The following is a 14205-nucleotide window of genomic DNA, read 5'->3' as shown; positions in this document are numbered from 1 at the left end:
CCGATGGCAGAGGTCGCTGTTTAGTCAATGATAAATCACAGCCCAGTGAAGAGAGGTCAAGTAAGTTGGCATCCTAAGGTCAATGAGGGATGAAAAGCCACAGAGAGTCGAGAGGTGGCTAGGTGAACAAATACTGTCTTTCTAGATGAATCTTCGGCCTCTTGAGCTGGGCTGTTTGTTCTCAGCTAACCTGTTGGACAAACAAAACAGAACCTTACTGACCGGTATTCTGCCCTGAGATGAAGCGCCAGCCACACCCATTCACACCATAAGGCAGGCAAGCCTTCCTTTCTCAAGTGAGGCAGGCAAGCGTTGTTCTGCAAGACCCCGCTTCCTGCAGGTTCTTCTCGCCACAGCCCTTTTATTCAGCTTGCCAAAACTAAATCACGAGCTCCCCCTGCTGAGTGTGTGCTGATAAAACAGACTCTAAATCATTTGCATTCTTAGACATGTAAGCAGTTACAAATTATAATTTTTTCCTATGGAAGATGGATGACTCCGACATAGAGTGAAACACGATGTAATGTACAAAACAGAGATGCACCAGCTGCACATTTCTGGTTTCCTGACGAGATTTTCCGAGCATGGCTGCTGGCAGGAGACACTTCACAAGGACCAGAAGCATCACCAGGAGGTGCTTGCGAACACCTCTTTCCACATTTTTCTATAGCACTTATCATAACTGAAATCACATTATTTAATAGTTGCCTAGTTATTTCTTTCCCTATTGGACACTGACTTAAGAGGAGATCTTATCTGTATTCTTTGTCCAAGATGTTGCACACAGTGGTTGCTTAGAAACAGTTAATGAATGAAGCAGGTCAGAATTTATTCATAGTGTCTTTTAGGATAATGGTTCAACTAGAGAATGGTTCAATTAGAACACTGGTCACATAAAAACAAATACAGGTTTAGTAGTAAATAATAGAAATGAGAAAAACAGGGCTGGGGAGACAGCTCAGTGGTTGAGACACTTGTCACACAAGCCTGAGGACCAGAGTTTGGATTACCAGAAACATAAATGCTGAGTGGATGAGATAGGCTGCCTGTCATTCCAGCTTTGGAAGGCAGAGACAGATGAGATCCCCAGAGCAAGATGGCTACCAGGACTGTCTATATCAGCAAGCTCTGAGTTTGATTGAGAGACCCTGCCTCAATAAATAAGGAGGAAGACTGACGGAAGACATTCCTAAAATCCACCGTAGGCCTCTACATGAATGCATGTTGCACACATATGCCAGCATAGATGCAAACATGCATACACACACACACACACACACACACACACACACACACACACACACAAAATGTGAGAAAAAATGAGAGGGAGCAAGTTGGCAAAGGAATGGAATTCAAGTTCAACTTTTAGATGGGAAGGGTTTGAAGTAAACCAGGAAAACAAGGGATGTGCAAGGCATTGGAGATACAGTGGTCTAAAGCAGGTCTTCACCCTGTGTGGTGAAGCTTATCATCAGGTGGTAAAGGCAGACGTCACACAAACTACATGAAAGATTACAGCTATGGCCAGCGCTGCACAAGAGAGTCACATGGTGTTAGAGAGGCAGGTAACAGGGCAGTCCAAACAAACTGCAACTTGAGACCAAAGGTAGATGGGCGGCTGTAGCAGGAATCTTAAAAGGTCTTATTAATAAGATCAAACCTGAGGCCAGGTATTGGGGTGAATGCTGGAAGATCAGAGAAGCAGAACAAGCCACAGCTACCTCACCTTGCCAATTCCTCAGATGATCCTGTTTTCTCAGCCTGGATGCCTCAGTGATAGTCCTCATCCAGAATGAATCTCAGCTGAACTGCTGCTCAAAAGCCTGAAAGCTTAGCCAGCCAAATGCTTCTAGTTCCTGGTCTTCACGCCTTATATACCTTTCTGCTATCTGCCATCACTCCTTGGGATTAAAGGCTCACTTCTTGGGATTAAAGGCATGTTTCACCATGCCTGGCTGTTTCCAATGTGGCCTTGAACTCACAGAAATCCAGAGGGATTTCTGCCTCTGGAATGCTAGGATTAAAGGTGTGAGTGCCACCATTTTCTAGCCTCTGTATCTAGTGGCTGTTCTGTCTCTGACCCCAGATAAGTTTATTAGGATGCACAATATTTTGGGGAACACAATACCACCACAGGCAGCATCTGGTTGAAAAGGTGGGACCTCACGGATAAACACCAAAGAGAAAACAGTACCTGATACTGGGGCAGAGACGGGGAGCAGGAGAGGCGGCAGAGAGCCACCTGGCCCCAGGTGAGGGATGTCCTGATAGCAGAGAGCTGTGAGCTGCCCTGAAGGTTTTGGTTGCTCTCCAGGGGTCATGTACTGTTTCTGCTCTTGTTTCTCCTTGTATTTGTAAGATTGTCTAATGAACATGGGGAATACTCATGAGTGAAAAAGGCAGCATCATAACTCTGGCCATCTTCCCCCCACTCTCTCCGTCATTTCCAAGCTTACAGAATATTAACAAAGCCGTCTCACTTTCAGGGCTGACACTGGGCGCCGGCCTCAGCCTGACCCAGGTAAAGGACATCTTGGCGGATGTGGTCTCCAGGCTCCCCAAGGAGAGGACACAGATGTACCGTGCTCTCCTGAAGCATCTGAAGACCCTGGCTGGGCAGCAGATCAAGAACATGGCTGTAGGTTCTCTGCACCTTCCTCTGGGTGGGGTTCTTTAAGGAGGAAAGATGACCTTAGTCACTATTTCTGTTTCCGGCTGTAACCACCTCTTTTCCACACGGCAGAATGAGAGGTTACCTACTTCAGACCCCTGCAGAGTAAGCCACTTAAATGGCCAGGTTAAATGCCGGGATGACATCTCCTGGTTCATTGCCCCATGATTTTATACTCTCTGTGATTTTTCTGTTCAGGATTTGTCTATCCAATCCAGAAGCTTCTGTCTTTAAAAGCCCCCAAAGAAGTTTTTGGATTTGTTACCTTATAAAGATGGGTTTGTCGAAAATAATTAACCTGGTCACAGATGTGAATGAGAGCCACACAGTCTGCTCAGCATCTTCTGTGGTTCCATACTACCTCTATAATTTGCAGACTAAAATATTAACTATAAATACAGTAGCCACATGAATAACCATCAACTGTAAGTAAGTAATGTAGAGCAGAGTTATCATTGATGGCCCTCAATCGCTCTACATGAAAGCTAGGAATAGCTCAGTGATAGAACATCCACCTAGCGTGTGCAAGTTCTTGGTTTGATACTCAGCATAACAGTAAAAGAACTACTAGACTGTTTCTTCAGTCCAATCTAAATCTGCTCTGATGACTGTGAATGTATTAATTAGTATTTTGTTGCTATGAAGAGACACCATGACCATGGCAACTCTTATAAGGAAAACATTTAATTGGGGCTGGCTTACAGTTCAGAGGTTTAGTCCATCATCATCATGGCAGGAAGCATGGCAACATGCAGGCAGACATGGTGCTGGAGAAGTAGCTAAGAGTTCTACATCTGGATCCACAGGCAACAGGAAGAGATAGTGAGCCACTAGGCCTGGCATGAGCTTCTGAGACCTCAAAGCCCACCCCTAATGACACACTTCCTCTAACAAAGCCATGCCTACTCCAACATGGCCCACTTCCTAACAGTGCCTCTCCCTGTGAAGCTATGGGGCCATGCTCTTCCAAACTACCACAGTGGATTTGTGTTTTGGATGTCTTTTCTTAATCTCATAATATTAGTGTTCTGATTTGCCTGATTTGGAATGCCTGCAGTGTCCTTATTGGTCATGCCATCTGTGGTTCACCACCTGACATGCGTTCTTCACTGGTGTAACCCTTAGTAGTGGTTTTTCCTGGGAGGTAGATTGCTCAGAGCACAGGGGTCTACCCCCAGGCCACATTTCCCATGCCATGTCTACCACCAGAATTTCTCATTATACCACCAACCAGGAAGGGTTCCATAGGGCTTGGCTGGAAGGAGACACATTTCTTCTACCCTGCAGATGTCACTTGTCTCTGATGCTAGCTGGTCCCCTCCTTCAAACACTTGAGGTCTCAACAACTTCATCACCTCAGACACACCTTGCCCCCTTCTCTGGCCCCCACACTCATAGCCCCACCCTCCCACCAATACTTACAAGCAATCTGTGTGGCTTTGTTTAACCATTTCCTGTCTGCTGTCATGCAAGCCACATGCATTAACTGCAGCATAGTGACCTCATACATAAATCATAGCTTGAGCTCCTTCCTAACTGAAGTGGTTTTCACAGTCTTCCCTCTTTCTTTCTTTCCTTCTTCCTTTCTTTTTGTAAATAACTAAAATAAAAGGATAAGTCATTGCTTTAAACATTTCAGAATTTGCAAGAAAACCTGGAGCCATACTGGCACGTTTTATTCTAATGGCTGAATTATCCTGAAAAGAAATGTCCTCCTCTGTCTAATTCACAATAAAAGCTCTGGGTTGCTTATTAATATTTCTTTTAGTCCTTAGGTGGTCATATTATCAGCAGACTGCCGACCTCTGACCTCAACCCTATTTTGGGTGTAGGCAACTGCATCCTCAATGTTGCGTCAACAGGTGAGTTACTGAGTTCCCTTCTAGGCACAGATGAGTCCTCCAGACACTGAGCACAGAGATGTAGAGTGATAGGAACTCATCATTCACACCATTTGACAGGGTGCTGATGTCTCATTTTGTTGTGGGAAGACCTAGACGCACACACATCAGGAAGACAGCAACATGACACACTTCCAGCAATCGAGAATTATCAATAGATCCATCTCCACTTGATTTACTCTCTGACTGTGTTAGGTATTATTAATTGTCAACCTGATAGGATCTATAATCAATAAGAGACGACCCTTTAGGAACACCTAGATTCTGAGTCTACCTTGACTTAGACTCACATTCCACATGATGAGGACTCATATTACAAGACTGTCCCCACTTCAGACCCCAATCACAAATTGGGTCTCTGGAACTTCTGACCAAAATCAGGGTTTCCATGACCCCACCTTTGGTTCTATTATTTTGCTACATTGGCTCCCAAAACTCAGGCAAGCACTTTACTGTCGTCTTAGTTAGGGTTTCTGTGAAGAGACATCATGACCACAGCAACTTTTACAAAGGAAAACAGTTAATTGAGGTAGTGGCTTACAGTTCAGAGGTTCAGTCCATTATCATCATCATGAGGAGCATGGTGACATGCAGGCAGACAGGCTGCTGGCTATATCTCGATCAAAAGGCAACAGGAAGTGGACTGTTGGTCAAACTGAGTGAAACTTGAGCAAAAGAGACCTCAAAGCCTGCCCCCACAGTGACACACTTCCTTCAACAAATCCACACCTACTCCAACAAAGCCACATCTCCCAGTAGTTCTGGGGGCCATTTTCTCTCAAAGCACCACAACTGTGTTTGCCCATTTACTGTATGGGATATTATATATGTCAAAGGTTATTGGTGAGCCCTGGGTGAAGATATCACAGGGCGACACTCATGGAAAGGACACAGAGCTGCTAAATTCTCTCCAAGCCAACCACCATCCAGACACCTCCACATGTTCCATCATCTGGACCCAGTCTTTAGAACCACATCATGGTAGATGTGGTTGAGGACCCAACTGGTGTCCTCAACCATCACATGGTTGGTTCCCCTGGAAACCAGCTCCCACCCTGAGGCTATTCAAGTACCCACTAAGAGTCACTTCATCAGTGAGAAAGATGCTTCCCTCATGCAGGAAATCCCAGGGAGTTTAGATGTCAGACGCTCTTACCTCTCAGGAAATCGCACAGGCCTAAGAGTTCTGTATCAGCAAACAGAACCGAAAGGCAAACACTGAAGCAAGACAGTCTCCTAGCACTCCTGCCTGGGGCTCTAGTACTCCTGTCAGGGACTAGGACAGAAGCCAAATGTATCTTACTAGTTCATAACATCGCAGGCACTGTACACATGTGTGTGTGCATGTGTGTGTGCATGTGTGTGTGCATGTGTGTGTGCACTGTGTGCAATTGTGTGTGTATGTGCACTGCACACACGTGTGCACTCGTGTGTGTGTGTGTGTGTGTGTGTGTGTGTGTGTGTGTGTGTTAGATCAAACTCAGAGCCTTGAGTATGCTAAGCAAACACTCTACCATTGGGCTGGACCACCAGTGCCACATGGGTCCTGTCATGGGAAATTCTATAGCAGAATCCACAGGAGAGGATCCATGATCATCACATGCTTACCCTTCATGATGTCAAGAGCTACTAAGCAAATCATCATTAATGCTCACCTTGTCCAATAAACGTATTTAAAAGGGAGATTCCAGCAGGACAGGACAGGACAGGACAGGACAGGGAAGTAGTCCCCGTGTGGTGAGACAAAGAAAGCTCTTCCTGGGTCACACATTACACAAGAAAAATCAGTCTATTTTCACTTGACTTTTGATCAGAAAGTGTATTTGTTAATTTGAGCCAACACCCTTTCCATCAATCTTGCTCCAGAATGTCTGTTACCTCTGGGCACAGATCATACCCACCTTCAAAGAACAAAGATTCATCCTCACCCAGGCTCAGGAAGAAGACCCCCCCCCCAAAAAAAAAGAGTTCTCAAAATGTCACAAAGAAATAAATATGTCACCTTCCCCAGGTGGCTTTCTCTAGATGTGTAATGTTTATTTCTGGGTCTGTGTTTAGGATTTGGGTTTGAAATAATCACATGAGTTTATGGTTGTTTCATGTGTTGAGGGACATGACTACCATTATCCATATTTCATCTACTAATATCCCTGTCCTCACAAGTGATGTCCCCATGTTTATCATATGCCTTCAGACATTTGAGGTCCTCACCCTTGCTCATTCATGCATGCTCTGCCCACCTCACACACATCATCTGGCTCTGTGGCCACATATACACACTGATTCAGGATGTTCTCCCCCTAAGTCCCACACTGTGAGCTAGGCAGTATTTCCCACACACTGGATGACCCTGCCACTACAGGGAGAAGGCTATCTTTCCCAGATGAGAATCAGATCATGGGGTTGTATGATGTTGCGGGTAGCTTTTTTTTCCATATAATATCCACTTTGGATTTTTTTTTTGAGACAGGGTTTTTCTGTGTTGCCTTGGCTATCCTGGAACTCACTCTGTAGAAGACCAGGCTGGTCTTGAACTCACAGAGATCTGCTTGCCTCTGCCTGCTGAGTACTGGGATTAAAGGCATGTGCCACCACCACCCAGCTTGGAACTTGTTTTTAGAATAGGAATACCACTGGATATTATCAAGAAAAGATCTGCAGTGGTATGGGCTTTTGATGAAATGCTTTTGCTTTGGCAGAAGGAGCCCAGCAAATCCCTCTGGATGATCGCTTTCTTGCCGGACTACCAGATGCAAGCCTGAAGCCAGACCAAGTGCTCATCTCTGTTTTCATGCCCCTCTCTGGGAAGGTATGAGGTCACAGGGTTACAGTATCCACTGGCATCTCTGGTCTTTACCCTGAATTAGCCTTGGCATAGAGAGGCACAGAATTTGTGGCAAATGCCTTATGCTTGCAGAGGTGCAGATAATTCCAGATTCAATGTAACCAGCTCCTTCAACAATGTCTTGCAGCATCAGGTCATTGTACTCTTTCCCACCTAGCTCTCAGGCTCAGGACACTTGGATCCACAGAGCAGTTCAGTGAAAAGGACAGATGTCCTCAAGGGATAGGTGAGGAGATGGCACTCTAAGGAGGTTTTATCATTTCAACCAAGATTTGTGGTGAAAGGTTGGTGGAAACAGGAGCCCAAGCTGTCACCAGCCTCAAAAGAGCTAAGTAGAAGAGTCATCTTAAAATCACTTGGCCTTACTGTACCAGATTAATGTTTTCTTTCAATTATTGATAATTACAGAGACGTGCATGATGTGCCAGTGAGCTCCGCTTACACGAGGATGCTCTCAGCATATCAGGCTTTCACTTGGTCATTGGTGGAGAGATACAGCTTTGACACACTTTCCGTTCAGTAACAATATCTGTTTGCTATCCAGAAGCTTGGGCAAATGTTGGTTGCTGTAGTATCTCGGGTTTTGTTTTTGAGAGCAGTTCAAACGAAAAAGGGAAAGCGGTCGTCACTGCCAAGCATCCTCATTTCATTGACACTTGCCCACAGCATCATTCATTCCCTCACCATTCATTGAGGGGCTTCTGAGCAGATGGAATGCCAAGGACAGACGGAGAGTCACTTTCACTTACCCAAAACATAAATAGATGTCTTCTCTCTGCCAGGACGTAAAACAGATTACAGTTTTAGCCAAAGTTCAGAGATGTGGCCGAATAAATTAGAACAATAAAATTAAAGATTCGTTGCTGCCAATTGAGCAGCAGATCTTAACGTTCAGAACCTCATGGGCTAGCTTCAAAGACGCTACGACTTCAAAACGAGTTTTGCCAAAGGAGAAGAGAAACAGTGTTCTAAGCACGGAGACTATTCCAGGGTTCACGTGTCTTAGTGAGATTATCTGTAGTGAGTAGGAGGACTCAGAAGTTAAAAAGAAAAGCACATCCCATACTCCATCAGCCACATTGTATTCCTGTCACCCCCACAAAGTTCAACCTAAATCAGTTCATGAAGAGAGAATCAGATAAACCTAGTTAGGGACAGTCCACAGTCTGTGGTTCCCCAAATTCAGTATCATGGAAGAACAAAGCGCAGTACTCCCTCAGAACAAAGGAACCAAGGGGGTTGTGACCATGCCACCTTCACCACCCAAGGCAGGGTGGGGGTCCTACCTGCACGCATGTAGAAATGTGAATGTAAACATATGTATGTCAGATAATAGCTCATATCATTACCTGCTAATAAGGCTTGCTGTTAATAATGCCGTTGCATGGAGCTGTAGAGGAGAAAGCCCTTGTATTTTAGGAGTTACATATAGACATATTTAGTGAGGAATCATCCTGGTGTCAATGATTCATTTCAACAAAGGTTGAGTGTGTGTGTGTGTATCTTAAGCTTAAGGGTAGGCATATGTGATTAGTCACTGGTGAATCCATGAATCTAAGTGAAGGATACATATTTATTTACAGTTCTGCTCTAAGACTGCTATAGATTTAAAACATTTCAAAATAAACAGCCACTCTTCTCATTTTCCAGTGGGAGTTTGTGTCAGCTTTCCGACAGGCCCCACGTCAGCAAAATGCCCTTGCGACAGTGAACGCCGGAATGAGAGTTGTTTTCAACGAAGACACAGGCACCATTGTGGACTTCAGCATCTTATATGGAGGCGTCGGTGCGACCACAGTCAGCGCAAATAAATCCTGCCGGCGGCTGATCGGAAGGTGACTTACAGATGCTTGTTCTTCCCAGATAAGTCGCTGTCCTTTGAATAGTGGCAACTGACGAGATTGTCAAAGGGAAGGGACTGTGCCTTCTCCCTATGGCCTAGAGCACTTTGGAGTAAGCACAAGAAAACAGCACGCGTGAAGATGGCGTGTGTGTGTGTGTGCTATGCTCTTCCTGTGTGAGAAAGTAAATTTGAGCAACCTTTGTTTATATTTTAGGTTTCCTTTGCTAAATGTACCAGGCTTTTTTTTTTTGGGCCACCAACCAGTTCCCAAACCGTGACGCAGAGGCCTATTCTTAGTTTTGAATGCTCAGCCTGGCTTAGGCACATTTCTGGCTAGCTCTTTTAACTTAAATTAACCTGTTCATCGTTATCTATCTTTTGCCTCGGAGCTTTCCACCTTTCTTACTTCTGCATATCTAACTTTCACTGCTTCTCGGGTCTGCTGGCTGGTGGCTGCCTGGATTCCGGCCCCGGGTGTCTCCCTCATTCTCTCCTCTCTCCTTCTCTTGTTCCTTCTTTCTCTTGAGCCTAGATGTCTCTTCCTATTTATTCTCTCTGCCTGCCAGCCCCGCCTATCCTTTCTCTGCCCAGATATTGGTCATTCAGCTCTTTATTAGACCAATCAGGTGCCTTAGGCAGGCAAGGTGAAACAGATGCAACATATTTACGTAATTAAGCACACATCCTTACATCATTAAACAAATGCAGCATAAGCAAAAGTAACACACCTTTACACAGTTAAAGTAATATTCCACAGCATAAACAAATGTAACACATCTTTCCGTAGTTAAAATAATATTCCACAGCAGGTAAGTATTAAATACTTGTTTGGCCCTGCCCATACTGAACTGGTTACATTCTTTTCCATGTACCCAGGTGTTGGGATGAAGGGATGTTGAATGAAGCTTGCCGGTTGGTTCTGGAAGAAGTCTCCCTGCCAGCATCAGCCCCTGGAGGGATGGTGGACTACCGACGGACGCTGACCATCAGCTTCCTCTTCAAATTTTACTTAGAAGTGTTGAAGCAGTTAAAGATGAAGGTAAAGTTGTGGTTGTCCTTAGGATGCCCTGGGGAAGAGAGTTTGTTCTACATGCTTCTCCAGCCTCTGGGAAGCTTAAGGGAACACCATGTGCTGACCTTACCATAGTTCTGTTTGTGAGCTACGTTTCTGAGGACTATGCTGAATGAAACCCGAAGTTCTCCTTAAATTCACTCAAACTTCCCCAGAGCAATAAAAACAAAAGTCAGAAGACCATGCAGCAACAAACATTGAAAATCCTGTATCTCAAGCCAGGCGGTGGTGGCGCACGCCTTTAATCCCAGCACTCGGGAGGCAGAGCCAGGCGGATCTCTGTGAGTTCGAGGCCAGCCTGGGCTACCAAGTGAGTTCCAGGAGAGGCGCAAAGCTACACAGAGAAACCCTGTCTCGAAAAACCAAAAAAAAAAAAAAAAAAAAAAAAAGAAGAAAATCCTGTATCTCAACTAAATCTCCATAAGAAGTACTTTCCATTAAATAAACTATACATCTGTATTCCAGGATCCCCGTGGATACCCTGACATCTCCAAGAAACTCTTACATGTTCTGGAAGACTTTCCTTTGACCATGCCGCAGGGGATGCAGTCATTTAAGGTCGGTATACTTTCTCAATGAACAGAATATGGTAGAATATTGTTTTAAGGTGTGTTACTTTTGTTTGTGTTGCATTTGTTTAACTCTGTGAAGCTGTGTTACTGTGACTGTCTAAAACACCTGATGGTTTAATAAAGAACTGAACGGCCAATAGCAAGGCAGGAGAAAGGATAGGCGGGGCTGGCAGGCAAAGAGTATATATAGGAGAAAACTGGGAGGGGAGATCTAGCAGCCAGAGAAGGAGACATCCCCAGCCACCCAGCAAGCCACAAAGAAAGGTATGCAGTAATAGAATGGGAAAAGCTCAGAGGCAAAAGGTAGACGGGATAAGTTAAAGCTGGCAAGAAACTAAGCCAAGCTAAAGCCAGGTATTTATAAGTAATAAGTCTCTCTGTGTGTGATTTATTCGGGAGCTGGGTGGTGGATCCCCCTCCCCGAAAGAGTAAAAGAGTAAAAAACACCAACAGAACAGCCAAATGGGGCTGCAGCTGTCTTTCGACCTGGTTTTACTTTGAATCTCAAGTTGCTACTGTGGTCTTTTAAGAAAGGTTCAGCTATGGAATTATATTCATACACAGCAGTCAGAAAATGCAGTAGAATGGTAGATCCTATTGACGATAGCCAACCAAAACTAAATCCCCAGAAATAAAATCAGGAAAAAAATATGCAGTGCTTGTGTAAAACAAACTTTTAAACTGCTGATAAACTTTTTCAAAGAAATTATATTTGAATAAAAAGAAAGAGTTCATAGCTAGAAAAACATAGCATATAAAGATAACAACTTTCTCATAAGTAATGTAGATATTAAATATATTTCCAACCAATAATGCTGACAAGGGTTTTGGAAATTTTGACTTTAAGGTTTATCTAGAAATGTGGAAGCAGGCATGTACACAAACCAGTAACGAGGAATGGACCCAACCCTCTTCAGCCCTGACGCTGAACCTCTAGCTCCAGTAGCTAAACATATAGGCACTACATTAAACATCATAATCATTACAGGATTCAGGAACAGACTGAAAGATCAATAAAGCAGCACGTAGTCCAGAAACAGACCAGGAAGGGTGTCATCATGAAAACAAAAATACATTTCAAATAAACAGTAAAATGGAGGGTTTAAGTAAAGACTTCTATGTGAGTCACTTTAAAAATAAAGAACAGAGCCATGTTTTCTACCTTACAGTGCATGTAAAGTCCAGATTTATTACCATTTTGAACATTAAAAAGCAGCAACATGAAATCACTAGGTTAAGATGTGTGCAGATTCTGAGGAGGTCTTCCAAACAGGACTGACACCCAGACGCCATGCAGGAAAGCCTGACAGATCCGACCACATAAAAGAGAATGCATGAGCAATTAAAAAAAAAAAACATGCACAGCAAAAACTTTTACAAATGAATAGACGTAAAGAATTGGCAGATCACTGGGGATTAAATTACATCATTAAAATATACAGAGCCTCGCTCAGAATTTTTTAAATGCATTTTAAGACAACTGTGAGATAAGTTTTCAGTCTATCGGGCTGGAATAATTTACAATTTTCATCGTGCCCAGGTCTCACTGGACTTGAAGTATTTTTCTACAAACCCAGTCTCATAGAATCAAGTTGCTGAATTAGAACAGCCTATTTGTAAAGGTAGTGGGGCTCTCTGGGAGCCCAGCAGCAGGGGGCAGCAGAGACCTCCTGTGCTGTGTCGATTCATTTCACGCCCTGGTTTTAAGAGGCTTTTTCTGTTGCGTTTTCTGAGGCAACAGTTAAACAAAAAGAGACAGCGTTACCCGTTCTTGTCACTGTCTCAGTGGCAGTGAGTGCTCAGGTGGCCGCTGGCTGGATGTTACCTGGAGAGCCTCCTGGCCAGGTTTCACACTACTTTGCTGAGGAGACATGAGCGTCTGTTCACCCCCCCACCCCCCCCACCCCCCCCCCACCCCCGTAGGGTACCGCTGAGAGGACAAAGGAATGAGCCCATCCAAGTCCAGCTTGGTGAAACCGTGAATGTATTGGACTAACTCATGGGGGCATAGGTGAGGGATTACTTACAGGACTATGGGTAGCCCCCAAACAACTGTGTCACCAAAAGGTCCCACCCCAGTGGGGGCGGGGAGGGGGCAGCCCTCCTGACCTTTCTAGTCACTCATGTAGAGCTCAGACTCCTGTTTCCATCATCAACAAAGTTGTTGCTTACACAGGCCTCTGTCCTCTGCTCCCATTAAAGAAATCCACCACGGGCCCAGCTCCGATGACTGCCGTGGTGGAGCTCTCTGTACTTAACTAGTAATGCAGATTAGCTTTTTCTAGCGCTAGCTATGATAAAATACCTGAGGTCAATCAACTTCCAAAGAGCAAAGGCTCATTCAGCTCACGGTTTCAGGAATTTGCACCTATGGCTGGTGGGCTCCCGTTTCAGGGAGACCATGGTGAGGCAGAACATCATGGAGGACAGTGTGTTGTAGAACCAAGGTGTTCACCTCATGGCAGCCAGGAAGCAGAGATGAAGAGGAGAAAGAGCTGTGGTCCCGATCCTTTCTTCAGGCCCCCAGTGATCTAACATCCTTCTGCTAGACTCTGCCTCTTGAAGGCTCTACCTCTTCCCAGTATCACCCCAGGCTGGTCACCGGGCCTTCAACACCAGGTCTTTGGGGGAATAATTCAGACCTAAATTACAGAAGGAAACACGAGAAAACTTTATACCCATTCATTGGTGCCTGTCCGGTCAAAACACAGCTGCCTTTAGAAGTCTTGATGTACCGTTCAGGGAAAGTGTGAACTGAGAAATTAGGGTTGTGTACACACATGCACACACACACACACACACACACACACACCGCTGTTTTTATTTTTTATTAGAGAAGTAAAGTGTGTCCTTCGATTCTCATACAAATCTAAAGCATATGGCAGGGATTTTTTTTTTTTCAAGACAAGGTTTCTCTGTGTAACAAACAGCCTTGGCTGTCCTGGAACTTGCTATGTAGACCAGGCTAGCCTCGAACTCACAGAGATCCTCCTGCCTCTGCCTCTCGAGTGCTGGGATTAAAAGCATGCGCTACCATAGCCTGGCTTAGCAGATTTAAAAAAAAAAAATCATTAATGAGGAAACTAATTTAAAAAAAAATCAGTGAATAGAAGTGAAAGGGATCGAGTTTGGTGAAATGTGGCTGATTTAGATGCAAAACCAGAAAATATCTTGCAGAGAAAAACCTGTAACCTTTGAGACCATTTTTTCCTACAGGGAACAAATAACTTGATTCTCTCTGGGAAACAAAATCAAACCCTGCATGTCCCCACATAACTGCATAGGCAGATTCCAGAGGCTT

The 14205-nt window shown here is 44.5% G+C and overlaps 1 protein-coding gene across 3 annotated transcripts in view; it reads left to right on the top strand.

Moving 5' to 3' along the window:
* The window catches only part of LOC131923683 (aldehyde oxidase 3), a 94145-nt gene that overhangs the window by 26776 nt on the left and 53164 nt on the right, over window positions 1–14205 (top strand). For all 3 annotated transcript variants that reach the window (XM_059278818.1, XM_059278816.1, XM_059278817.1), the window contains 6 exons: window positions 2487–2638; window positions 4440–4533; window positions 7272–7381; window positions 9068–9252; window positions 10137–10299; window positions 10798–10890. In XM_059278818.1, coding sequence (XP_059134801.1) covers window positions 2487–2638; window positions 4440–4533; window positions 7272–7381; window positions 9068–9252; window positions 10137–10299; window positions 10798–10890 — 797 coding nt within the window. The remainder of the gene's footprint in view (window positions 1–2486; window positions 2639–4439; window positions 4534–7271; window positions 7382–9067; window positions 9253–10136; window positions 10300–10797; window positions 10891–14205) is intronic.

Source organism: Peromyscus eremicus, chromosome 13, assembly GCF_949786415.1.
Source record: "Peromyscus eremicus chromosome 13, PerEre_H2_v1, whole genome shotgun sequence".
NCBI classification, from domain to species: domain Eukaryota; kingdom Metazoa; phylum Chordata; class Mammalia; order Rodentia; family Cricetidae; genus Peromyscus; species Peromyscus eremicus.
The sequence above is the reverse complement of the archived record's forward strand: the minus strand, read 5'-3'. Positions and strand labels throughout refer to the sequence as shown.